Source organism: Zea mays, chromosome 4, assembly GCF_902167145.1.
Source record: "Zea mays cultivar B73 chromosome 4, Zm-B73-REFERENCE-NAM-5.0, whole genome shotgun sequence".
Taxonomy (NCBI): domain Eukaryota; kingdom Viridiplantae; phylum Streptophyta; class Magnoliopsida; order Poales; family Poaceae; genus Zea; species Zea mays.
Window position 1 is genome coordinate 182,079,547 of NC_050099.1, and position 26,012 is coordinate 182,105,558.

General features: G+C 48.2%; 1 protein-coding gene across 4 annotated transcripts; it reads left to right on the forward strand.

Annotated features, from left to right (window-relative positions):
• The first annotated feature begins 10,288 nt into the window (after nucleotides 1–10,288).
• LOC100216636 (uncharacterized) lies at nucleotides 10,289–24,942 on the forward strand. 4 transcript variants are annotated; one of them, XR_004857523.1, is made up of 20 exons: nucleotides 10,289–10,902; nucleotides 11,736–12,047; nucleotides 13,455–13,646; nucleotides 13,775–13,858; nucleotides 16,159–16,218; nucleotides 16,448–16,492; nucleotides 16,561–16,760; nucleotides 17,119–17,673; nucleotides 19,304–19,424; nucleotides 19,506–19,703; nucleotides 19,818–19,907; nucleotides 21,630–21,692; nucleotides 21,905–21,979; nucleotides 22,067–22,117; nucleotides 22,346–22,423; nucleotides 22,787–22,921; nucleotides 23,309–23,416; nucleotides 23,757–23,841; nucleotides 23,980–24,087; nucleotides 24,436–24,942. XR_004857523.1 is itself a non-coding variant. In XM_008678435.4 (20 exons), the coding sequence occupies exons 2-19, from the start codon at nucleotides 11,745–11,747 to the stop codon at nucleotides 24,046–24,048; spliced, it is 2,493 nt and encodes an 830-aa protein (XP_008676657.1). In that variant the 5' UTR covers nucleotides 10,289–10,902; nucleotides 11,736–11,744; the 3' UTR covers nucleotides 24,049–24,087; nucleotides 24,436–24,942. The 4 variants fall into 4 exon arrangements, 3 of the variants coding, with proteins under 3 accessions (XP_008676657.1, XP_008676659.1, NP_001346995.1); XM_008678435.4 differs by lacking the exon at nucleotides 23,757–23,841 and adding an exon at nucleotides 23,657–23,722; NM_001360066.1 differs by lacking the exon at nucleotides 23,757–23,841 and adding an exon at nucleotides 23,657–23,722 and having other exon boundaries at nucleotides 10,770–10,902; nucleotides 24,472–24,619.
• Nucleotides 24,943–26,012: the final 1,070 nt, after the last annotated feature.

Below are 26,012 nucleotides of genomic sequence, written 5' to 3' on the forward strand. Positions count from 1 at the left end.
TTGTTGGACGCCGGGAAATGGAGGCGCAGCACGTAGCGCAAGTGCTTTCCGAGGGGCGAGATGAAGAGCAGGCCCGCGCCGGCCCCCGTCTTCATCAGCGACCCGTCGAAAAACATGGTCCAGAGCTCCGGTTGGATCGGAGTCGTTGGCAGCTGGGTGTCGACCCATTCGGCCACGAAATCCGCCAACACCTGGGACTTGATGGCCTTCCGAGGGGCGAACGAGATCGTTTCGCCCATGATTTCCACCGCCCACTTTGCGATCCTGCCCGAGGCCTCTCGGCACTGGATGATCTCCCCCAGGGGGAAGGATGACACCACAGTTACCGGATGAGACTCGAAGTAGTGTCGCAGCTTCCGCCTCGTCAGGATCACAGCATACAGCAGCTTTTGAACTTGTGGGTAGCGGATCTTAGTCTCGGACAGCACTTCGCTGATGAAGTAGACCGGCCTCTGAACGGGCAATGCATGCCCTTCCTCTTGCCTTTCGACCACAATCGTGGCGCTAACCACCTGAGTGGTCGCGGCGACGTAGACCAAGAGGGCTTCTCCGTCCACCGGGGGCACCAAGACAGGCGCCTTTGTAAGGAGCGCCTTCAGGTTGCCGAGGGCTTCCTCGGCCTCAGGGGTCCAAGCGAAACACTCGGCCTTCCTTAAGAGGCGGTACAGAGGCAGACCTCTTTCGCCGAGGCGTGAGATGAAGCGGCTCAAGGCCGCGAGGCATCCCATGACCCTCTGTACCCCTTTTAAGTCCTTGATGGGTCCCATGCTGGTGATGGCCGCGATCTTCTCCGGGTTGGCTTCGATGCCTCGCTCGGAGACGATGAACCCTAGGAGCATGCCTCGGGGGACCCCGAAGACACACTTCTCAGGATTAAGCTTGACTCCTTTCGCCTTGAGACACCGGAATGTCACTTCAAGGTCGGAGAGGAGGTCGGAAGCCTTCCTTGTCTTGACTACGATGTCATCGACGTAGGCCTCGACTGTGCGACCGATGTGTTCGCCGAACACATGGTTCATGCACCGCTGGTACGTCGCGCCCGCATTCCTCAATCCGAACGGCATGGTGACATAGCAGTACATGCCGAACGACGTGATGAAAGAAGTCGCGAGCTGGTCGGACTCTTTCATCCGGATCTGGTGATACCCTGAGTAGGCATCGAGGAAGGACAGGGTTTCGCACCCAGCGGTGGAATCCACGATTTGGTCGATGCGAGGCAGAGGGTAGGGAACCTTCGGGCATGCTTTGTTGAGACCAGTGTAGTCTACACACATCCGCCATTTCCCCCCTTTCTTCCTCACAAGCACAGGGTTGGCAAGCCATTCGGGATGGAATACCTCTTTGATGAACCCTGCTGCCATTAGCTTGTGGATCTCTTCGCCAATCGCTCTGCGCTTCTCCTCGTCGAATCGGCGCAGAGGCTGCCTGACGGGTCGGGCTCCGGCCCGAATATCCAGCGAGTGCTCGGCGACATCCCTCGGTATGCCGGGCATGTCCGAGGGACTCCACGCAAAGACGTCGGCGTTTGCGCGGAGAAAGTCGACGAGCACTGCTTCCTATTTGGGGTCGAGCCCGGAACCGATCCGGACCTGCTTGGTGGTGTCGCCACTGGGGTCGAGAGGGACGGCCTTGACCGTCTCCGCTGGCTCGAAGTTGCCGGCGTGGCGCTTCACGTCTGGCACCTCCTTGGAGAGGTTCTTCAGGTCGGCGATGAGGGCCTCGGACTCGGCGAGGGCCTCGGCGTACTCCACGCACTCCACGTCGCATTCGAACGCGTGTTTGTACGTGGGGCCGACGGTGATGACCCCGTTGGGGCCCGGCATCTTGAGCTTCAGGTAGGTGTAGTTGGGGACGGCCATGAACTTCGCGTAGCATGGCCTCCCTAGCACGGCGTGGTAGGTTCCTCGGAACCCGACCACCTCGAACGTCAGGGTCTCCCTTCGGAAGTTGGAGGGTGTCCCGAAGCAGACGGGGAGGTCGAGTCGCCCGAGGGGCTGGACGCGCTTCCCAGGGATGATCCCGTGGAAGGGCGCAGCGCCTGCTCGGACGGAGGACAGATCGACGCGCAGGAGCTTGAGGGTCTCGGCGTAGATGATGTTGAGGCAGCTGCCCCCATCCATCAGGACCTTGGTGAGCCTGACATCGCCGACAACGGGGTCGACGACGAGCGGGTATTTCCCCGGGCTCGGCACATGATCGGGGTGGTCGGCCTGGTCGAAAGTGATGGGCTTGTCGGACCAGTCTAGGTAGACTGGCGCCGCCACCTTTACCGAGCAGACCTCCCGGCGCTCTTGCTTGCGGTGCCGAGCCGAGGTATTCGCCGCATGCCCTCCATAGATCATGAAGCAGTCGCGGACCTCGGGGAATTCTCCTGCTAGGTGATCTTCATTCTTGTCGTCGTCGCGGGCCCTGCCACCCTCGGCGGGTGGCCCGGCCCTGTGGAAGTGACGCCGAAGCATAACGCACTCCTCGAGGGTGTGCTTGACGGGCCCCTGATGGTAGGGGCACGACTCCTTGAGCATCTTGTCGAAGAGGTTCGTACCTCCGGGGGGCTTCCGAGGGTTCTTATACTCGGCGGCGGCGACAAGGTCCGCGTCAGCGGCGTCGCGTTTCGATTGCGACTTCTTCTTGCCTTTCTTCTTGGCGCCGCGTGGAGCAGACGCCTCGGGAGCCTCTTCCGATGGGCGGCCCTGGGGCTGCTTGTCTTTTCGGAAGATAGCCTCGACCGCCTCCTGGCCAGAGGCGAACTTGGTGGCGATGTCCATCAGCTCGCTCGCCCTGGTGGGGGTTTTGCGACCCAGCTTGCTCACCAGGTCGCGGCAAGTGGTGCCGGCGAGGAACGCGCCGATGACATCCGAGTCGGTGATGTTGGGCAGCTCGGTGCGCTGCTTCGAGAATCGCCGGATATAGTCCCGGAGCGACTCTCCCGGCTGTTGCCGGCAGCTTCGAAGGTCCCAGGAATTCCCGGGGCGCACGTATGTGCCCTGGAAATTGCCAGCGAAGGCTTGGACCAAGTCGTCCCAGTTGGAGATCTACCCCGGAGGCAGGTGCTCCAACCAGGCGCGAGCAGTGTCGGAGAGGAACAGGGGGAGGTTACGGATGATGAGGTTGTCGTCGTCCGTTCCACCCAGTTGGCAGGCAAGGCGGTAGTCCGCGAGCCACAGTTCCGGTCTCGTTTCCCCCGAGTACTTTGTGATAGTAGTCGGGGGTCGGAACCGGGTCGGGAATGGCGCCCGTCAGATGGCCCGACTGAAGGCCTGCGGACCGGGTGGTTCTAGCGAGGGACTCCGATCCTCCCCGCTGTCATAGCGCCCCCCACGCCTGGGGTGGTAGCCTCGGCGCACCCTTTCGTCGAGGTGAGCCCGACGGTCGCGTCGATGGTGCTCGTTGCCGAGGTGGCCCGGGGCCGCAGGCGCGGTGTTGCGCGTGCGCCCGGTGTAGACCGAGGCTTCCCGCATGAATCGGGAAGTCGCGGCATGAGGTTCCGAGGGACAACCTTGCCTTCGGGAGGCAGTGCTCTCGGCCCGCCGGGCCGCAGCGCCTTCCAGGAGATTCTTGAGTTCTCCCTGGATTCGCCGACCCTCGGTGGTTGACGGCTCCGACATCGCGCGGATGAGCATTGCTGCGGCTGCCAGGTTCTGACCAACCCCGCTGGATGCGGGCGGCGGCCTGATCCTGACATCGTCGGCGACGCGGTGCTGGAGACCTCGAGGCAGGTGACGTATTTCTCCGGCCAGGGGTTGGCCCACCCACGCCTGTCCGACGTCCCGACGGATCGGCTCAAGCGCTCCTGTTCCCTCGTTGAGCCTGGCCTGCGCCTCGCGGACTTGCTCGAGTTGTGGGTCGTAACCCCCCGCCGGAGCGAGGACCACAGCTAGCTCCCGTGGGATGTCGGCGCGAGGCACCGGCCTAGGGAGATCACCGTCCTCCGGCATGCCAAGATGGTTGCCTTCGGAGGGATCCCCTAGCTCGATGTGGAAACATTCGCGGCTTGGGCCGCAGCTCTCGTCGCCAAGGCTGCGGCTTCCATCGGAACAGTCGGATAGGCAGTAGTCACATGCGGTCATGAAGTCCCGCACGGCGCTGGGGTTGCCAAGTTCGGAGAAATCCCGACCGATGCTGGGATCGTCATCTTCCTCGGACCCAGAGGGCCCGTAGGTCGAGACGTCCGTCAGTCGGTCCCAAGGCGACCGCATACGGAACCTCAGTGGGGTTGCACTCGCCTTAATGAGAGCGCCCGCCAAAACGAGGTCGTTTGGCGGGTTGAGGCCGAGTCGAAATGACGCAAGATGGGAGTTAGTCGTTACCTTTTGGTCGACGAGGAGCGACGTAGTCACATCGGGGACTGGTTGCACCATCATCTCTGGTCCGAGGGCGACGTCCTGCAGGCTTTCCGCGAGCGCGCCGGCGTCGTCTTCTTGCTCGGGGTCAGCGTGCCGCGGGGGACGGCGCTTGCCTCCGTCTTGAACGCGAGGTCGACGTCCGGCGTGCCTTCCGTCGGGGTGTCGGGGGCGTCGATTTGCTCGACGGCCGACGAAGCGCGGCCTCCCACCTGGCCTTGACGGCCCCGTCTCCTCCTCCGTTGGCGGGGGAGAGAACGGAGCGAGCCCAAATGTTGCCCTTCCACCACGCGGGGAAGACGTCGTCGATTCCGCCGCCGGCTGGCGGGTTGTCGGCCGCCATTGTCGTAGTCGCGCGGCGGTGGAAGGAGTATCATGTCGTAGCTGCCGTCGAAGGACATGAACTCAAGAGTCCCGAAACGAAGCACCGTCCCGGGGCGGAGAGGTTGCTGGAGACTGCCCATCTGGAGCTTGACGGGGAGCTGTTCGTCAGCACGCAGCAGGCCCCTACCTGGCGCGCCAACTGTCGGCGTTTCGAGACAGGGGGTTCCTAAGCCGACGAGTGAGTGTGCTGCGTGCCCCAGCCCAGATGGGTCGAGCGCGTGGGCGAGCGCGAAGGGGGGAGAGGCGAGGTGGCCGGAGTCGAGAGTGAGAGAGGTGGAAGTCCCGCGGCCTTCGTGTTCGTCCCGCGCCCAGGTCGGGTGCGCTTGCAGTAGGGGGGTTACAAGCGTCCACGCGGGTGAGGGAAGCGAGCGGCCCCAAGAGAGCGCCTGTCCCGTCCTCGGTCCCGCGCGGCCCACCTTCTCTGAGAAGGCCCTGGTCCTTCCTTTTATAGTCGTAAGGAGAGGATCCAGGTGTACAATGGGGGGTGTAGCAGAGCGCTACGTGTCTAGCGGAGGGAGAGCTAGCGCCCTAGGTACATGCCAATGTGGCAGCCGGAGAGATCTGGGCACCCTGCTGGTGTGATGTCGTGGCTGTCGGAGGTGCGGCGGAGCCTGGCGGAGGGACAGCTGTTGGAGCGGTCGAGTCCCTGCTGACGTCGTTCTGCTTCCGTAAGAGAGCTGGGGGCCGCCGTCGTCATAGAGCTTGTGGAGCGCCATCATTGCCCCTCTGGCGGAGCTGGCCGGATGGGACGCCGGTCTTGTTCTCCGTGACCCGAGTCGATTCGGGGTAGGATGATGATGGCGCTTCCTGTTGACGTGGCGGTCTGTGCCCTAGGCAGGGCGACGTGGGGGTTCCTCCGAAGCCGAGGTCGAGTCCGTCTTCTGTTGCCGTGGCCGAGCCCGAGCCATGGGGTCGGGCGAGGCGGAAGTCGTTCGGCCGAGGCCAGGGCGAAGTCCGAGCCCTGGGGTCGGGCGAGGCGGAGTTTCGCCGTCTTTCGGGTCTTAGCCCGAGTCCGAGCCCTGGGGTCGGGCGGAGCGGAGTTCGCCGTCTTCCGGGTCCTAGCCCGAGTCCGAGCCCTGGGGTCGGGCGGAGCGGAGTTCGCCGTCTTCCGGGTCTTAGCCCGAGTCCGAGCCCTGGGGTCGGGCGGAGCGGAGTTCGCCGTCTTCCGGGTCTTAGCCCGAGTCCGAGCCCTGGGGTCGGGCGGATCGGAGTTCGCCGTCTTCCGGGTCTTAGCCCGAGTCCGAGCCCTGGGGTCGGGCGGAGCGGAGTTCGTCGTCTTCCGGGTCTTAGCCCGAGTCCGAGCCCTGGGGTCGGGCGGAGCGGAGTTCGCCGTCTTCCGGGTCTTAGCCCGAGTCCGAGCCCTGGGGTCGGGCGGAGCGGAGTTCGCCGTGGCGCCTTTGTCAAGACCTGACTGCCGGTCAGACTCACTCTGTCGAGTGGTGCTGCAGTCGGAGTGGCGCAGGCGGCGCTGTCCCTCTGTCAGACTGGTTAGTGGAGCGGTGGAGTGACGGCGGTCACTTCGGCTCTGCCGGGGGCGCGTGTCAGGATAAAGGTGTCAGGCCACCTTTGCGTTAAATGCCCCTGCAATTTGGTTAGTCGGTGTGGCGATTTAGTCAAGGTTGCTTCTGAGCGAAGCCAAGGCCTCGGGCGAGCCGGTGATGTGTCCGCCATAAAAAGGGGGCCTCGGGCGAGACGGAAGTCTCTCGAGGTCGGCTGCCCTTGGCCGAGGCTAGGCTCGGGTGAAGCATGATCGAGTCACTCGTGTGGACTGATCCCTGACTTAATCGTACCCATCAGGCCTTTGCAGCTTTATGCTGATGGGGGTTACCAGCTAAGAATTAGGCGTCTTGAGGGTATCCCTAATTATGGTCCCCGACACCTAGTATATATAGACTTACAAGCTTTATAATGGCATACATGGAAAAAAAACTCAAAATAAAATTAGGAACGGATTGGCGGAACGGTGGAGTTGGATTTGGGCTAGTTTTGCTTGTTTGGAAGCTTTTTCAGGTTGGCGCGTTGGGCTGAATGCGCACGGTCGACTGTACGAGACTCGAGACAAGCAGTTGGGCTGGTCCCGTACAAATACGCAAGCGTTGTGGACGCAAGGTTCTAACTGGGCTGACCACTAAGGGCCTTGTTTGGGAACTATGCTTCTCAAAATCACAGTTTAAAATACTGCTTACCATAATATAACTATTGTATATCTAACGTGAGTCTAATTCAACACCTATTTAAAGACAAATTATTTCAACTGTAGTATAAAAGAAGAGGAGACTGCACCTGTGTGCAAACATACCAAAGTTTTTTAAAACTCCAAAATATAGTGGTATTGGTAAAACCACTGATTAAAATACATATATGTGCTGCTAAAAGTTTTTCTTGTCTAAAATACTATGGTATGTTCAAATACCACAGTATTGTTTTGGAAATAAGAAAATATTGTGTTCCTAAATAGGCACTAAGATAATTCTACCTTTTTTCTACTTATCTTTATCAGGGTACGCTTGCCTCATATGTTTTCGCTCGACAAACGTGAAAGGGTTTATTGTAATGGTTAAGGGTTTCAAGTAGCATCTCCAGGTCATATGTTCGATCCTCTTTGGGAGCGATTTTCTGGATCGATTAAAAAATCCCTTGTTGTGCTCCACTCGTTCACGGTTACGTGTACACGCCACCCTTCGGCTGGGCCATTGCAGAGTGGACGGTGACAACCTGCTAGTGATGGGGGCCAGAGTTTAGAAATTTTCTCAGCGGGAACCATGTTTCGATCTCTTCTTAATATAATACCGAGAGGACGGTCTGTCCCTCCCCGATCGAGTTTTTTTATTAGCAGTACCTACATGGTATTGGTAACTAGCGACCTAGAAGATCCGAGTACGAAGTCTTGTCGCTTGGGACTAGGGATGAATTTGGATGTCTGGAGATCCGAATTTTTCGTATTTGTATTCGCTTAAAATGCTACTAATATGGATATTCGTATTTGTATTTAATTTTAACATGTATATTAAATGGATGTATTGAATTCATTTTTTAGTTTTTGGAATATCCGATACCAACCGTATTCGATAAGAAAAAATATTCCATAGAACCATTAAAATTTTATTTTTATTACTAATTAGTAATTACAAATGATTTTATTTTCCATAATATGCTATAAAAATTATGTACACCATTCAAAGCGGTAAATACCGACATCCGAATTCATGGGTATCGGATACGAATCTATCTCTACGTGGTATTCCCCATCTTCGTCGCTGCACCTCTGTTCTCTAGGTCCCGCGTCAGGACTGCTTGCTGCCTGTCTCTGTCGAAGCAAAAGGTCAGGGGGATACTATCCAACCGATGCATATCCACTCGACAGAACCAGAAACGACGAATGGGATTGGGATTGGGGTTGGACGAGTATTCCGACGCCTCTATTTTTTCTGCTCCTGGAGTAGTTGGCCATTGAACCTTCGCTGCCAGGCCTGTTATTAGCAGCACAACACAACAACAAGACATCCACAGAAGCATGCATAGTAAGAACTGGACTGCAACGAAGCTCATGATTTTGAAGTCTAACGACAACGAACACTCATCAGTCATCTTCATCCGGAAAAAAAACGATCAGAGTTGCCAGGCTGATATATGTAGATATGGCCTGACGATGGTCAAAGTTAGGAAACGGTCACGTTCCTGCATCCGGTAGGCGTGGCCTACTGATCCATGAAATGGAGGATGACGTGGCACTCTTTTTTTCGTTAAGTATACAGCCAGCTTGATAAGGCATACCGTCTGGTTGGGGACAAGCGCAGGCCGAACGAGATAAACTACAAATCCCAGGACTGAAATCCCTTTGGTCCTGTCGACGCGAAAAGGAACTGCCGTTTTGTGTGCGCGTGTGCGTGTGCGTGTGCGTGTGCGTGTGGGGGAGGGGCCGGGCATCTGGCAAGCTCGGCGTGAAAGCGTGGTGTTGGTGCTCGCGTTCATCATCCGCCCTCCCTTTTTGGCGATAACGCCAAACGAAGAGCCAGCAATTTCCCTGGCGTATCGTGTGAGGAAATGTGTCCTCGAGTTCGGCAGTAGATACACGGTGTTCGTTAAGCCGCTAGCATGTGCCAGAAGCAAAACGTGCACGCATCATGCCAGAGTTTCAGCCTTTCAGGCATGCAATAGTAGCCCAGCAGTTTGGTTGGTGAGGAGAAGAGTTTACTGTATTATATAAGAAGTAGCACCTGCTTCGAGCCTCTGACCTTTTTTCATGCTTCCGTTCCGTTTCAGGTTTCAGCGTTTTCTGGTTCACATCCAACACGGAGTTGGAGTTGGAGACCAAGCCGTAGTGTGGTTAGGTCGAGCCCGAGCTCAAGCGTAAGGTCGCTGCAAGATCTATAGGACTAGAAGAAAAGCACGGCAGCACGCGCGTGCAGTCAGAGTTCTGCGCGAGGAGTGACACCTCACACCTGGACTGGGTGCGCGTAGCGAGTTCCTCTGCTCTCTGGTTAGGCGGGCTCGTAATGGGCCCGCGCGTCACGCCCCCGCGTGGGCCGAAGAAAGCGAAAAGGGGGCGAGCGAGCGAGCGAGGAAACGACATCCGGACCGGACCGCATCGCTGTCGCCCCCGCCGCCCGTATGGCCGACCACGTGGCCTGGGCGTCTGGCCTGATCATTTCGTTTCATTTTTTGTTGTGTGTGTCCTCCCTCCCAAGGAAACAGATGTGCCGTTACTTCCTGTGGTCGCATGCATGTGCTCGCAGCACGCGTGCCGTGTGGAGGCGCAGGATTCGCGCAGGAGTACAACGGGTCATCCAACTGTCAGAGTAACGGATCCGACATGTCCCTGGATGGATCCAGCTTCTGGACCGTAGGGTAACGGCTCTGGACAGACTGGATTGTGTACTGTACTTGTGGCGTAGTAGTAGCAATAGTAAAGGACTTGTGGCGAGAGATCTGGCTGGCCTCCTCGTATCCAGAATAAACGGCAGCACTAATTAGGTCAAAACGCAGAAGCTCGATTTGACGTATCCATGGATGGATCCTTGATTACAGGCCAATCCATCGTTCTAGTGAAAAAAGTGACAGCAACGATCGCTTTGATTTCTGCCTACTCCATTCCATTGGCCGATCGGGTCCTCACTTGGATTTTAGTGTATGATGGATCACTATAAAAATTCCTCGATGGACTGCACAAAATATCACAGAAATAACTTTCTATGCACATAGGAACACGAATAATCTCTCGACCATAAGCATGCATATACTGGGCATCTTTCCAGAACGCAAACCACCGCTAGTGTCCTAATGACATGCTCGGTAGGAGCCAAGCAGAAAACGACTGGAAAACCAATGCCGTATTATCTTAATCAAGCAGTGAGCAAAAGACAAAAAAAATCGATTGCTGGGTATCAGAGTGAACAAAAGACAACAAAGTTGTTTGCTGGAACAAGGCTAGTTGAACACTGCCTAATACCTATACGTACGTCACTGAGAGCCTGAGAGGTGAGGGCTCTTCCTGCGTATTTCTATGCCTGACTGACAAGCTAATAAAAAAGCCTAAACAATCAGTAAACTATTCGGATCAAAATTCAATAAGCTAGGAACAAAAATCCCAGCAAATTTACATTAAAAAAAACATGTCTGGTGCCTGCCTGGCAGCCGCCGTGTACAGCGTAGCCAGAGAAAAACGTAGAAGGGGACGCTGCTGGCTCCACTCACAGCTGGCCACGCGTCGCAAGGCGCGGCGCGGAGAGCACCCGCCCACACAGGAGGCCACAGAGTCCGGGTCAACTCAACTAGAACCCTGCTTCCTCATCGCTGGGCCCCGCGATACTGGACCGGCCGAGCCGAGCCCACGCGCAGTGGCAGCAGATCGAGCCCCAGTTCCAGCAGAGTCCCACTCCGCCACGGGAAAAACTCGCTTTCGAAATCTCTCCTCTCCTGTCCAAACCCAACGAAATCTGCGCGATTCATAACGAATCGCCATAGTTAATCGAAGCATTAAACTGGGGAAAAACAGAGGGAGAAGAGAAGATAGGGGAGAGAGGGAGAGGGAGAGGGAGAGGGAGGGAGGAGGCCATCGCATCCGCCGGCTGGTCCTGATCCCGGTCCCGGGTCGTATTTGGGCGCCGCCGCACGCAGCAGGAGGAAGACATCAGCGCGGGGCGAAGCGTCGAGCCCATCTCCGCCGCGGGAACCACTGGTGAGCGATTTGTTCTTGGTGGTTTTGCCGATTTTCTTCTTCTTCTGCTGGCCTAGATTCGATTCCTGCTTACCCGGCCGCCGCTGGTAATTTTTTTGAGGCATCTGGTGGGTTGGAGTGCGCGGATTTCCCTCACCCGCGTGAACACTGGATTGATGGATTTTGGAGTAGTCAACTAGCAATTCTGACACAGTATTTCGACATCCATGTGTGTGGACTTCGTTATAACTTTTTTCCCCTTTGGGAGCGGCGTGCGAAACTGTGAATAGGCATCTCCAGACTCCAGTTCTCCACAAGAGCTGGTCCCTGTCACTCCGCGACGGGAAATCTGATATTAGTGTAGAATTATGTGCTTTCGTTTGATTTGCTGTCGCTTTTAAGATTCCGCCATCGCTCTTGTGTGATTCTCTCAGAAAAGTGGGATGTGTGCTCAGTGGGGGGTCCTTTTAGTTTAGCAAAGTACATGCAGTTGGTTGTTAGGTGGCTTTATGGCTGCATATTAGATTGAGACACTAGTTTGTTTCATGCTGTTCGTTACCCGTTTTAGCTGCCATGTTTTGGTGTTTTTTTAGTAGAAGTGAACATCTAAGGTTCTGTGGATGGCAGGAGTTTTATATGATTGGAATTAGGTGACCCAAAGCGGACATTGATAGAATGGCTTACAATTTGCTTGTTGGATAGATGCTATAACTGGAACATGAACGTGACCTTGGAAGTTTTTCGTGCTACTACTTCATGTTTCCTATTGTTGTGTGACTAACAAATAATGACTACCATCTGCTCTCTCGATCACACCACTGAAATAGCAATCTCCGTGCTTGCATGATTACCAGGCATTTAGGATGGTGGACAAGAATGATGGGTCAGAGGGTATTAAATTCAACACATCAAACCTCATTCAAACAACCGAAGAGGTTGCAAGAGCGTTTATCGCTGCGGCCTCGGCTGCCACTGCACAGTCTGCACGGACATCTGTAGTGTATTCATCCAAAGATGAGAGTGGCAGCCCAATGCAGAAGCTTCAGCAGCATTTTTCGAAAATCATGAAAGGGTTTTCGTCCGCACCAGACCTGTCAGGAACTTACAATCCGGAAGTCCTTACAACGCAAAAGCGGCAGTGGTCGAGGTACCAGATGAAGTCATTGGTGTGTATCTCACTCTACCTATGTAGCATTCATTGTCTGTTTGTTGTTTTACACAAGCAAAATAACTAAATTTACTAGTCAGAGCTGTAAGCTGGGATTGATTGATGGGAAGCCCTTGTTGGAAACAAAATAACTTTGTTTCTCTCTTACAACCACACAACTAGCTAGTAAGTTAGTAACACAAGTTTGCACTGTACTAATCTTATAGCTTCCTACAACAAGCTTACACACCTCACTTGATCTTCACTACCAAGCTATGGTATATATATACACACAGGCTTACTAGACACTATACACTAGCTTGATGTTCACAACCAAGCTCTCTCTTTTCTATATCCCAAACTCTCTCCTACACGACGTTTTCCTGTGTTAGCAACCCCAATTCCCAACCCCTAATCCATAAGCAGAACACGTGTAACATATCTGAGGTTCAGGTTACAACCTTTAGAAGATTGGAATTCATAGCAGGCATGGGGATTAGATCAGGATCAGAGATACATCGGGAACAAGCTTCTGGTAGAAGGAAAAAAGTGAGACAAGAGAAGGAAGAACATGGCTAGAGAGGATACAGATGTTCTCTGTATGTGCCTCTCAAAATTTTGAACTGTTCAGTGAAAGCTCCATCACTGCTGCTGTCGTGACTCTCCATGCGAGTTGAAGTGGTACCTTGTGCTCTGAAATTGATCAGTTGTCTGCAGGACAGGAAATCTTTATCCTAGAAATGATCTGTAGGATATGTTTGGGTAGAATCTGTACATGTTTGGATGACCTTGCGCCATATCCTGCCCCTTTTGTATGACTTTCAGGATCGGATGACTATTACAGTACTGCTACAGGAACAGACCTGGTAGTACACAGCTCACATTACTCTACTTGCTTGCTAAGCAATCAGCTGTTACAGTTATTAGAAGTAAAAGTTATTTTGCTCTATTTTTTCACCACAGCAATTTGCTTGTTGCTTCCTGCAGTGGTAACCTTCAAGTTGACTAACTCAACTAGCTACTACCTAGTACTGGAAACTTCAGAGCTGCTGTCTTCATGTAGCTATCTCATGATCCAAGAACCATCCAGGCCTATAGCATGTCTAACACTAATATGCCTATGTGACAAGATTACTTCTAACACCCCTGCTGTTCTATTTACTAGAAAAGAGTGAAACATGGTTAAACTAGACCCCATTTTGATATTAATTTTTTAAATGATGTGGAAATTGGAGTTTATTCATTCTCTTTTATTATCACAGCGCTTAAACTTTGCAATAACTATGGGGATGCTATTTTCTCTACTCTCTTACTCTATGATGAGTTCATATGGGATGATTACAGTTGCATGACACAATATTTAGTCTTGAATGTCTATGTTGTTGTGTTTGGTGTACATACCTCTCAAAGTTGTTTCTTGGAACAGGGTGATAGGTGCATCAGAGAACCATCACATCTGTTCGAGAGCATAGTGATTGTTGGGCTTCCACCTCACGCAGATATCCAGGAGCTGGAAAACATTGCATTAGGGAGAAATGATGAAGATGGAAAAAGATCAAAAAATTTATTTGGCAATAGTCACCACCAAGTTCACGCAATAACAAATTTGGAACCACAGGTTATCATTCATCTTATATACTGGTTCATGTTGTTTGATCTGTTGAGTAATACATTGTGGCAGGGACCTGCGTACCGTTGGTTATCAAAAAACAAATCCTTCTGTTGATTTTATTTGTTTTCCCTTAGGTTCTTTTTGCATACCCTCCAGAGAAGCCTCTTCCACTCAAGTACAAGGATACCCTCTCTTTCTGCCTTCCCGGAGGTGTACAGGTATGCATTAACTTCAGTTTTGATCCTTTGTGATGACAAGAGTTTAATTAGTTTTCAGGTCTTCCTTTCTTGTTCTTGGAACATATGAGCTCTTACCACCTAGTACTACTTGCATTTATCCATCTTTATGCATTGGGCTGTATGCCCACCCTGAGTATTTAGGCCAGCTATAGATTCCCTAAAAAGGGTGCTTAACAGAATGGAGTGAAAAAGAAAAGTTCGACGGGGGCACCAGACAATGCAGTGACAAACGTGCTGCCACCCATCCAGCCGCCTTTCATTTCTTGTCTCACCCTTGCCTAAGGGAGCTGCTGAAGGTCCGCGAGGATGGTGGTGGCGGGGTCTTTGCAGCTGGCTGTTCGATGGGGAGAGCTTGTCCCCACCCCAGTGACCTGGAAGGTGTCAGTGGCATGGTGGGCCACATCCTCGCTGCGGAAGGGTGGATCCATTGTGCTGGCGTCCGGTTCCATCCGTTTCTTCGGCCGCAGTGTCAGCGGGTGTATTGACATGGGGGCGCAGTCTAGTGTGCTGAGGCGGTTTTATGGCTGCGGTTGTGGGGGTCACTGGTATGGCTGGTGCTGTGGCACATGGCTATGATGTGGGTGATGGCCACATCAGTGGTGGCTGGAGCGATGTGAAGAGTGTGCCGGTGAAGGTGTCTGCTTGTGGTGGCATGACGGTGGCAGAGAGAGCCGTGCGTGAGGCTGTCGTGGCGTTGAGGTCGGCAGTGTGTGGTGGTGTGGTATTGGTTGCCATGCTTGTTGGCTGCAACTTTCAGTTGCAGTGGTGTAGTGGCGACAGCGTGCTGGGTTGTTTGTTTGGTGGCGGTGGATTCCATAGTTGGAGTTGTTTCTGTGGCAGCAAGGCAGTGATGGTGTCCAGGTTGGCAATGCTTGTGAGTGCTGAGTTTCTCCTTTAGGGACGTCGATGAGACAGAGACACCACCATCCCCCTTGGGGCTTGTTTGGAAACATATCAAACGCCTTCGATCCATACATATTGGAAGGAATTGAGTTTATACAAGCCCTTGGTGCTGTCCAGGTTTCTTGGGTGGGCAGTGGTGTCGTCTTTCTTGGCGTTGCATTCTCCATGGTGGTGTCATCTTAGTGGGGTCTCGTTCCAGTCACCTTTCCACCTTGCCGTCTGTGCATCCACGGTGGTGGTGCTTTTGGTTGTCTCAGCGACGGTGCGTTTGTGTCAGAGAGAAGTGGATCCTTACTCTCTCCCCCCCCTCTGGTGACCTGGCATCTGTGAGTCCATGTTGTGGTATGTGGCTTGTGCACTCTTTGGCAAGCTGGCATCCGGGAGTCTATGTTGTGGTGTGTGGCTCGGCATTGTTGGAAACACGTGGGGCGCTTGCGTCTCCTTCGTTTTGGCCCAGCGGTGGATGATTATGCAGAGCGGCGTCCAGTTCAGTGCTAGGCTTCCTTCCTGCGTTTGGAAGTGTGGTGGATGGTGCAGTTACCTGCATGCAACACACTCTTTGTTGTTGTTTTTTCTTTTTAGTTGCCTGATTATGGTCTCTTTGGGCCATGGTATTATATTTTCTTCTTCTATATTAATAGAAACACACACATCAGGTGTTGTTTGTTAAATAAAGATTATGCATTTTGCTTTTGGATCTTTGATGCAGCTTCCATTTCTCCTGTATATCCTGCATGCGTTTAGCAGTTTGGATTTCATGTTTCTCATGGCCTACAGGCTACAAGTATTGAGTGATTCCCGGACCAAATTTATGTAGCATACCTATGTTACCTGTGTTCCCTCCAAATAGTTTGTTTCAGTTATTATATTAGAGTTTGCCATCTGGTTAAGGTTACCATATGTAAGGCAAGGAGTGACATAATAGCAGTCATCGACATATTAGTGCTTAGGAGTAAAAAAAGAACTAGTAAAATATTGTGATTATACAGAAATGCGAAAACTTTTTGAGGATGTAAAGATTGATCAATGAGCATAAATGTGCTTATGGTGTTTTCTGATAGTTATTGAACACGATAGATGGGATCATGCTTTCAGGTGTTGATGTAAAGATTGATCAATGAACATAAATGTGCTTATGGTGTTTTCTGATAGTTATTGAACACGATAAATGGGATCATGCTTTCAGTGTTCTTTTTTTTTAATCTGTATGAAGTAGCTATTGGCAGTGTATTGCTATATGCTTTCAGGATCAGACAAAACAGTACCAGGAACTAGCGAAGTCAAAGAGTCTGTTTAGTTCCTGTCTAACATGTTTTTAGTTTTACTTTCTTGTTAAGGTATTGGACAATTTACCGATGTTTATATTTGTCTACTAGGTTCATGCTGTCGAACGTACTCCTTCGTTCAGTGAGCTGAATGAAATTCTCCTGGGACAGGTGACTGTTACTCAGCTATGTTTGACTTTGTTTCGCTTCAATCAGTATATATTTCTTTACCTGATAAATTCATTATTTACCTCTGAGACCATATTAATTCAAAATCTCAGTTGATTTACTTCGTCTGCCATCGAACTTCTCTATCTCATTAGTTCTACCTGCAAGAAGCCATCATCTGGTCTTTTCTGTGTGCAAGTCTTATAATCTTTATTATTATTATCCATTTCAGGAACAGCTTAAAGAAAGCAACCAATCATTTGTGTTCCGCCTACAGGTATACACATATCTTATTCTATTGCATCCTTTTGCTGTACCAGGTGGCTCATGATTGAGAGATTGCAGGTGGCTGATAACTCTGCATTATATGGATGCTGTGTGCTTGTTGAAGAGATCGTACAGAGACCATCAAAGTTGGTATCGATGCTCATGAATGAAAAACCCGTCTTTCCACGCCGGAGTCGATATGTGATAACTACGCCCCGGTGTTATTGCATCCTATCCAGGCTTCCATTCTTTGAACTACATTTTGGGGTGTTGCAGAGGTACATTTTTGTGAAATCATCATATTGCTTATTGACTTACCCTATTCATTGTATCTGAATTCTGACACCTTTATGGATCTACATTGTGTTTATATTTAGCTTTAGGCTAGTGTGCAGTACACTGACAGCTGACGCTTATAAAGCTGTTCTGAAGCCCTTTTTGCAGCGGTAGCTGCAGCGAACAGCAGTTCTGCTGCAGTAGTAGCTACAGCGAACAGCTGCAGCCGTAGCTGTAAGCAGTAGCTGCAGCGAACGAGTTGTATAATTTCTTTTAGTTGCATAGAGTTGTGTGCTAATCCTGGAAGTTTTGATCCTATCAGTCCCACTATTGATATATATATACTATTTTCTTGTGCAGTATTCTTATGGAAGAACGTCTTGAATGGCTCACAGATGGTGTTAGCATGCTAACTTCCTTATCGCTTGAGGAATCCTGTGAGAACGATATCTGTGAAGGAACTGCAGTTACAGCACAGAAACATTATTTAGATAGCAACACAACTGATGTGGATAAATCATCTGAATCTAGCAATGGAGTTTCGTCAACGGAGCTGTCTGATACTGACAGCAGTTCTGGGTGTAGAGAAAACCAGCTTGACTTTGTTTCTAAAGAACAACAGCAAAATAGTTCTTGTGAAGAACAGAGTAATTTTAAAAGAGAAATAGTCACTTGTTCTGATGCTTCCGAAGTGTCTGATCATTTTGTTCCAGAAGATACATCATCTGATCAGTCTGGAGTTAAGCACCATGAACTTCATTCTGCACCAAGTATCCCGGATGAATCTGGTGCAAGGAACTGTGATGATTCCCCGAAGGAAAATGTGGATGATGAGGAGCTTGATCTCTTCATTATAGATACTATTTTACCACTTATGCGATCTCGCCTTTGTGAAGATTGTGAATCATCTCCAAGGTATGTTATACCCATAAATCAGTCTTAGTATGTTGCAGGTGACGCACGAGAAACTTATCATGTATGAGTTTATTTTTTCATTCATGTTTGTGGTAAATACAACAACAGTAACAATAAAGCCTTGGGGGTAGGCTGGAGCTTTAACCCAACGGAAGCCGCAGGTCAAGGTTCAGACATGTAGATAACTGTTTTCCATGCACTCCCATTCAAGGCTAAATTTTTGGGAATATCTCATCCTTTCAAGTCACCTTTTACTGCATTTTTTCATGTCAACTTCCGCCTTCTCCTGCCTCTCTTCCCACTACTATCACGTCTTAGGATCCCACTATACATTGGTGCCTCTGAAGTTCTCCATTGGACATGTCCAAACCATCTCGGTGTTGGATACACTTTTCTTCAATCGGTGTTACCCCTAGCCTATCACATATATCATCATTCCGCACTTAATCCTTTTTTGTATGACCACAAATCCAACGTAACACACATTTCCGCAATATTTATGTGTTGAACATGTCTTTTTATAGACCAACATTTTGCACCATCCAACAAAGCAAGGCTAATCGTCATCTTATAAAACTTGCCTTTTAGCTTCTATATGGTACCCTCTTGTCACATAGAATGTCAGATGCTTGACGCCACTTCATCTACAATGCTTTGATTCCATGGCTAATATCTTCCATCTCTCTGTAGCATTGATTGTAAATATCGAAAGGTATCCTTCCTAGACAATAATTGACTTTCCAAACTAACATCTCCTTCCTCATGTGTAGTAGTGCCGAAGTCACATATATTTGGTTTTAGTTTTACTGAGTTTAAAACCTTTGGAGTTTGGACTCTACAGTCTCCCGCCAACTCCAGTTTCCTATTTATTTCTGCCCAACTTTTATCAGCTAACATTAAACCATCCATAGAAAGCATGCATCAAGGGATATCCCCTTGTATGTTCCTTGTGATGTCATCCATCACCAAGGCAAAAAGATAAGGGCTTAGAGCTGACCCTTGATGCAATTCTGTTCTAATTGGGAAGTCATCTGTGTCTCCATCACTTATTCGAACACTTATCACAATATTGTTGTATATGTCCTTAATAAGTCCAATGTACTTCGTTAGAACTTTATGTTTGTCCAAAGCCCGCCATGACCATATAACATGTCTTGCTATTTTACCATGAGCCTTCTCTAAGTCGATGAAAGTCATATGTAGGGCCTTTCAGCTCCCTATTCTACTACATCCACTTGTCAGATTAAGAAATTGGCTTCCATGGTTGACCTTCTGGGTATGAAACCAAATTGGTTCATAGAACTCGTCGTTATTCCTCTTAGACGATGCTCAATAATTTTCTCCCATAGCTTCATAGTATGTCTCATCAACTGAATTCTCCGGTAATTGGTACAACTTTGAATATCTCCCTTATTCTTGTATATCGGTACCAATATACTTCTCCACCCGCCAAGCATATTGTTCGAACGGAGATTTGATAAATGTTTTGTCTTTTTCCTCACTCCTTTTACTTTACTTTTGATGTTGACTGTTGACCACAGCTAAACACAATCATCATTTGTAGCACTTACTATACACGAACACCAGTGTCTGATTAGAGTCACAAAATAGTTACCATCTTTTGCTGCAGTTCACAGGGTTCTCCTTCTGAAGGCAGAAATTTTGACACCCAAGAATCGGATTCAGAGGAGCCATCTTCCATTGGTGATGGAGACTTAGTTAAACACAACAACATACTGCAGTGGGCTAAGGTTTATGCATGAACTCATGCACAACTGCTTTCATTTTCCTTTTTTGGTGGCTTTGTTTTTTAACTTAAATGTTTTATCCAGGCAAAAAAATATGGTTCTTTGCAAGTTGTCTGTCAATACTACCAGTTACAGTGTCCTGCTAGGGGTTCAACACTTGCTTTTCATCCCTTGGAGCATTTGCATTCTTTGAGTTTTCACCGGCCTGGTGAAACAGTTCTTCACATTGCTGGTTCTACTATTGAGCTTAGGTCACGTGATACAAGCTTAGAGGTTGCTGAGGTATGTTGATGCATAGCCACATTATGGGATTGGACTGTGATTAAGCTATGATATATAGCGTTAGCGTCTTGAAATATAAGACTAGTATGCCTTAATGTTACATCCGTTTTCTAGATGCGCAATGCACTCTTTGCTGAGGAGGAATCGACTGCTTTGTCCACATGGGCAGTGGCATCCATTTGTGGATGCCTCAGGTTGGAACATGTAAGTATCATATCATTCTAAATGACGTAATTTTTTTTAGCAACTCATTAGTTGTTTTATCACTCTTGCTTTGATACTGTTGTTAGAAGGAAAACAATATCTTTCAAATGTACAAGTTTTCATGTCCAGTAAATCAACCTTGTCCTTTTTAAAAGTTTTGGGTCGCTGGTGCAAATAATTTGCAACATATTTTGCATTTTTATTTAATGTACAAGTCTGTAAAAATGGACTTCAGCAAAATACATTGGCAATTGCATTAGCTCCATCAGTTTTTGTTTGTTGTGTTCTAAGGGCAAGCTAGTAATGTTGTTACTACATAACTTTTTCCTTTTTTTTCTTTTTGCTCTTATGATTGTTGTAACATGGTGCATTTCCACTACTTTATTCAAAGAACTATAAATAATGGGTCTCAATTCTCGAGGAAGAACCGGTAAATTGTACATGCGAATGTCAATCATCATTTTTGTATATTAATACACTGGTAGGGGTCGATCAGGCAAATCCCAAAGCTGACTCCCGAACTGCTGCAGGATTGCTTTACTGATCTTCTCTCTCTTTAGACTCACTCACTGAACCTTCTCAAATACTCCTTTTGCACTGAGAACACAATTAAGAACCCTCTTTATCACAAGAAGGCAAACATTGTACGTTGATCAAATCTTCTTTGGCATCCAGAAGAGAGGCTGTGGGCTATCTGAGAGAGTGGTTTAGATGACTACCGGAGTCATTGATTAAGCAGGTCATATCGGCTTAGTGGGGCTCGAACCTATAATATCACTGTTATGAGCGGTAAGTTTCAATCACTTAAACTATAAGCCCAATTGGATCTCTACATGCTGCGGAAAGAGCAGACAGAGAGGAGACCCTTTGCTCTATGTTCTTCCTCTTACCCGGTGCCTTGGAGGGGTTCTTTGGCAAGCCCTATTAAAGAAGCTAAGTGACTTTCGTCACTCAAGTAGTGAATTTGAGAGTGGCCGTTAGGGCGGCCATTTGTACTTCTAGGCCTTGGTGACCTATAGTCTTGTTACACACACAGCTTCGCTTGATTCAGTAAATGAATAGTTCAAACCAGCCCACTAATAACTTAGATAGTGGCCCTTCCACTTTATTATAGTTGACCCTACCTATTGACTTCAAGGTAAGACCCTTTTTTTCTCGAAAGTTCAGGAGAACTGCGCATCATTATATTAAGAAGAAAGATATATGGTGCCCCTAGAGGGCCATTACAGCAGAGCAGTCAAGGTTCATAGGAAGGGGAAACCAAGACGTAGTGGGATGTAGGCTTCAGTTGTTTCGGTACTTTTGCACTACCTACGTCTTATTATTTATTTTGTAACTGGCTTTTCACCGGCAGGTCAGTGGGCCTTTTAGAAGACGAACAAACAAAATTTCTCGACGGGCGTTAGCGCTATCTTGTTTGTTTTTGTCAACTGAAGTCGCGCATATTTCCCATCAACTGATTGCTGGTAGAGTGCAGAGCCCCGAGCCCAAGCAAGCAGAGCCATTTCTTTCTACTGTCGTCAAAAGAAAAGAAAAAAGTATTGCAATAAAAATATGTAGTAGTACCTTGTACAGGATCATTTTGTCTTTTTTTTAATGTGATCAGTGATCTAGAATTAACATTGTTGGGCATGTGCTTTATCTGTTTCGGATAAAAAAAACGTAGATTATATAAAGCTATATTACATTGTTGTACGATTTCTAAAGCAATAGTTTTGGCAGGTAATGACACTTTTTGCTGCCGCACTCCTGGAGAAACAGATTGTTATTGTCTGTTCTAATCTGGTATGGTTCCAAGCCTTATCGATTTGGTACTTTCAAGCATCCTATTTCGTTTTCTTCTAGTTTGACTGCTTGTTCAATTTCGTTTTCATTTATTAATGCCTCTTCATGAGTCTATCTATAAAATCATATAGTTTTTGAAGATTTTTGCTGTGTCTGCTGATGAAGCCATTGAAAATTTGCCCTAACGTTCTCAAGCAATTTCAATCTATTAGGGAATGTTATCGGCTTCAGTTTTGTCCATCTTACCTCTAATACGACCGTATCAGTGGCAGAGTCTCCTCATGACGGTACTTCCATTTTTTGTATTTTGTCAAATTTGGCCTTCATGTCAATCACCATTGATTCATGTATTCTGTTTCATCATTGCTTTCCAGGTTTTGCCTAATGACATGATGGATTTTCTGGATGCCCCAGTTCCATACATAGTGAGTTCTTGATCTTGTTGATATTATTTGCTTTGACCAATGTGGTGTGAGCCTGTGTTTTTGGGTGAGTGTTGGGTGGGGTGGGGTGGGACGGGGGGCATTTGGGAGGATGGCATTTAGGGAGGATATAAATACTCCGCATGTGATTATGTTTTGTCTCATCGCTCTCTATTTCACTGAGTTTATGTACATATCCCATGAAGAATTAACTGCTGTTGTCATCATTAGGTGGGCGTACAAAACAAGACATCTGATGTGCTCAACCGGCTAACAAATGCCGTAGTCATTGATGCCAACAGGAATCAGGTACACAGACTCATTGCCATGTCACTTTCTGGAGTTCAATTATGTGTGTGACTACATATAGGTTTTAGTTACTGTAAATGGTGAAGAAATAGGTCTAACTCTGGACTTTGTACTGGTACTGAATTTGTATACTGGGATTGGTAGTATTCTTAAGTTTCCCTAGTTGAAATAAACTCTGATAATTCAAAATGATGAACAGACACAGTTCTGGTGCATAACGTTTCTGAGTAGCACTTTAACTCATGTTCTCTGAATTCTCATTCTGTTCTCAGCCATTTAATTGCCTTTTAAGAATATTGCTGTAGCATGATTGATCACTGGATGTTAAGGGTTGCTGACACATAAATTCTTTGTGGTGTCCAGATTAAGTCCTCTTCAGTCCCACAACTACCACAGCACAGAGAGTTGCTTTCTGCCTTGCGCCCGTATCATTCAATACTTGTTGGCGAAAGTTATCTTGCAAGAAAACGCCCTGTTTATGAATGCACAGATGCCCAGGTTGTGTATTGGCTATCTACTTGTCCTTCATGATCTATCCAATTTTCTCCATCTTTTTTTCCAATTGTATAAATAAACAGTGTAATATTCTTGTGATTATCCTTTTGCTGCCTTCGGCTTTTTATTAACTTCTGTGTGAGTGATCGAATGAGCATATAAATTATCTACGTTGTTTTTCCTTTTTCCTTTCACTTGCAAGTATAGGACCCATAAGCTTATGTCTACTATTTTCCAAGAAAATTTAGAGTTAGTCAAGGCAGCCTGTTTTCATTGCAGTTATATAACATTTTGGGCCAGTAAAACATTATGTGGTTTTATACAGTCAAGACTCTAAAGTGTGTCTACTCTGTTTCTTCTCTCTATGTATCTAACCTTTTAAGCATGCAGGTGGAAGGGGCTAAAGGTTTCTTGGCAGTGCTTAGAGACTACCTTGACACACTATGCTCGAACTTGAGATCTCATACAATTACCAATGTGCAATCTAACAATGACAAGGTTTGTTCTCCTGCCTTTGCTAAGATTCTGTCCTGGATGATTTAGTTCTTTTTCTATATAAATGTGAATTACTAGTATGGGCTGAGGATACCTTTTTTGATATGAACTTTGGATGCCATACCACAGTACAGTTTTTGTGGGATGTAAAAACTGTGATGTTGTATAGCATCACTAGGTATACTTTTTGACATGCTTATACAGTTGTAGAATGCTGGTTGTTGACTCTTTTTCTTTGCATAGGTTTCCTTACTTTTAAAAGAGAGCTTTATTGGTTCTTTCCCAAGCCGGGATAGGCCTTTTATGAAGGTACTAAATTACATTCTTTCCTTTGTCTTTAAAGGTGTGTTTGGTTTTCCATAGAATAAGTTATGTTAGTGACACTGACACCCAAGCAAGAAATATGTAAATAACATTGTCAATGCCAGGTGCTCTACTGCTCTTTTCTTTTCCTGATTCAGTTGTATCTTCTTTGGGGATCAAGTTTTGTCATGCTCAAATCCTATAGCTCTCAAGCCCATATCCACTCTACAGACTCATGTACATTGTATCTTTTTTGTTGCCAGCTTTTTGTGGACACCCAGTTGTTCTCAGTACATACAGACCTAGTTCTCTCTTTTTATCAGAAGGACTAAGTGTCTGGCAGACTTGAATGTCTGCCTCGTCTTGCCAAGGTGAGGCCCATATGCCTTTGTATTTTCAATCTATAATATTAGATTTCTGATTTCTGGTACTGAATATTGTTTGGTAACCCTCTTGCAAAATAACAAAAGTTACAAGTAGTCGTTGCTTGAAACTTGGTTGCTGTAGTACCGGGGCTCATAGCTTTGGTTTTATAGCCTTGATATTCTCCAGAAACACTGTTTCCTTGTCAGATAGCTCAAAGAAAATCCCTGTGATGTCCTTGCTGTCAGCTTTGGCGCATTTTTTCTGTTTCGTCGTTAGTTAGCATTCTCTACCAGAGTTGAAGTTCACTACACTCATGATCAAATCGACTTCTGATATATCTATTTGCACTACAGCCTTTAGATGTTGAGCTAAACTGTACATATCGGCAGCTCAGTGTTTGTGCAAAGAGCTCGAAGGAGAAGCCATATACCGTCAGAAAAAAGTGGTAGATTGCCAGGATCCAGTTATGGGTATTGAAGAAGAATGCTTGTAGCTGCTTAAGTTAGTCTGGTGCGGTAATCCAAGGTTTTGTTGGCTGTAGTTGGTGCCCCCATAAGAAGCCTTGTATGGATTGTTCCTGCAAATGCCTGTGCTGTAACGGAACCGTGTCTGTGGCAAAATCTCCGAACATGAATGCGTCCATTTGGCAAATCTAAGCGTGCAATGGGACATCGAAGAAAATGTAATAATTCGTGGTACTCCCTCCAGGCCGAATCAGTTGACGCTATGGTATTTAATAACGGTCGAGCTTTCTTATTTTAAACTGGATTTGTAGAAATATTAACAATATTTGTATTATTAGAAAAGTTTATTACTAAAACAGATTCAGAGATTTATATAACAATACTAGTTATGTGCTTTGAGACAGTGAAATAGGGGAATGATTGATTATTGAGAGCAAGTCTCAGTACATATAGGCAAGGAAATATAATAGGAAGCAGATCGTTGTTTAATACAATCAACTAACCAAAACAAGGTCGAGGCGCGCATGGCAACATGTCGTCTGTGCTGTCGTCTACTACCCTAACCCAAGGGACCTACCTAACAGAGCAAGATCCCTTTCTAATATATATATATTAGCTCACGCTATCATATGTTATATTTGGTTAAAGAAAAAAATGGTTTTGAGAAACTTGAACGTCAACTACTTTAGAATGGAGCAATATGTTAAGGAACCTAAAAGCTATACCGTGGCAAAGCAGTGTCAAAGAGCATCTTCTCTGTCTTAATGATGATGGTGATGATCCGATTTCGCAAATCCACAACGTTCAGGAGGAAAGTCATTGGCATAGTGAATTTCCAGACGAACTTTATGCAGCATTGCCATTCTTTCGGCTACAGTAGGCAAGGTGCTGTAGGCTGGTAGCGTCGAAAGAAGAGTTTGGTTTCCGAGCTCCTTAGCCCTGAGTTCGCTCACGGCAAAAGCTGGACAGATTCAGACAGAAAGCCCAAACTGGACGTATCCTCTAGGCCAGGGCCCGTCCTTCTCTTAGGACAGTGACTAATCATCCTCCAAAGCCTGCTGCTTCATCAGCAGCAGCCATGGTTTGGCCGGAATGGCACTTTTGACCGGAGGTTTTGGAATCTGCATCCTGCGACGCAACGCCAACGCGGGGACGGCGGGACGGGAGACGTTGAGCGCTTGGAGCCAGCCGTCCAGGACTCCAGGTCCCGCCGTGGGCTGCTACAGTTCGCGTTCGTGCGTGCGCACAGGGAAAGGACCTTGCGCTTGCGGGGGGTGGCAGGCGCGCAGTGAATGTGCCTGCCACAAGTACCAGGACCTGCACCAGCAAGCGCTTTCGGGCGTGTTCGGCTGGCTGCAAGCCGACACTGTTGCAGCTGTTTGGATTGCTGCAGCTGCAATCCATAGAGAGAAAAATACTGTAGAAGCCGCAGCCGCAGCCAGATTGCAGCCGCAGCAAGCCGCAGC

Excerpts from the sequence above, each read along its gene's own strand:
- LOC100216636 (XM_008678435.4), top strand. The coding sequence starts at position 11,745 with ATGGTGGACAAGAATGATGGGTCAGAGGGTATTAAATTCAACACATCA. Across the intron at positions 22,424-22,786 it reads TTGATGCCAACAGGAATCAG|ATTAAGTCCTCTTCAGTCCC; the intron begins GTACACAGACTC and ends TGTGGTGTCCAG. Across the intron at positions 23,417-23,656 it reads TGCAATCTAACAATGACAAG|GTTTCCTTACTTTTAAAAGA; the intron begins GTTTGTTCTCCT and ends TTCTTTGCATAG.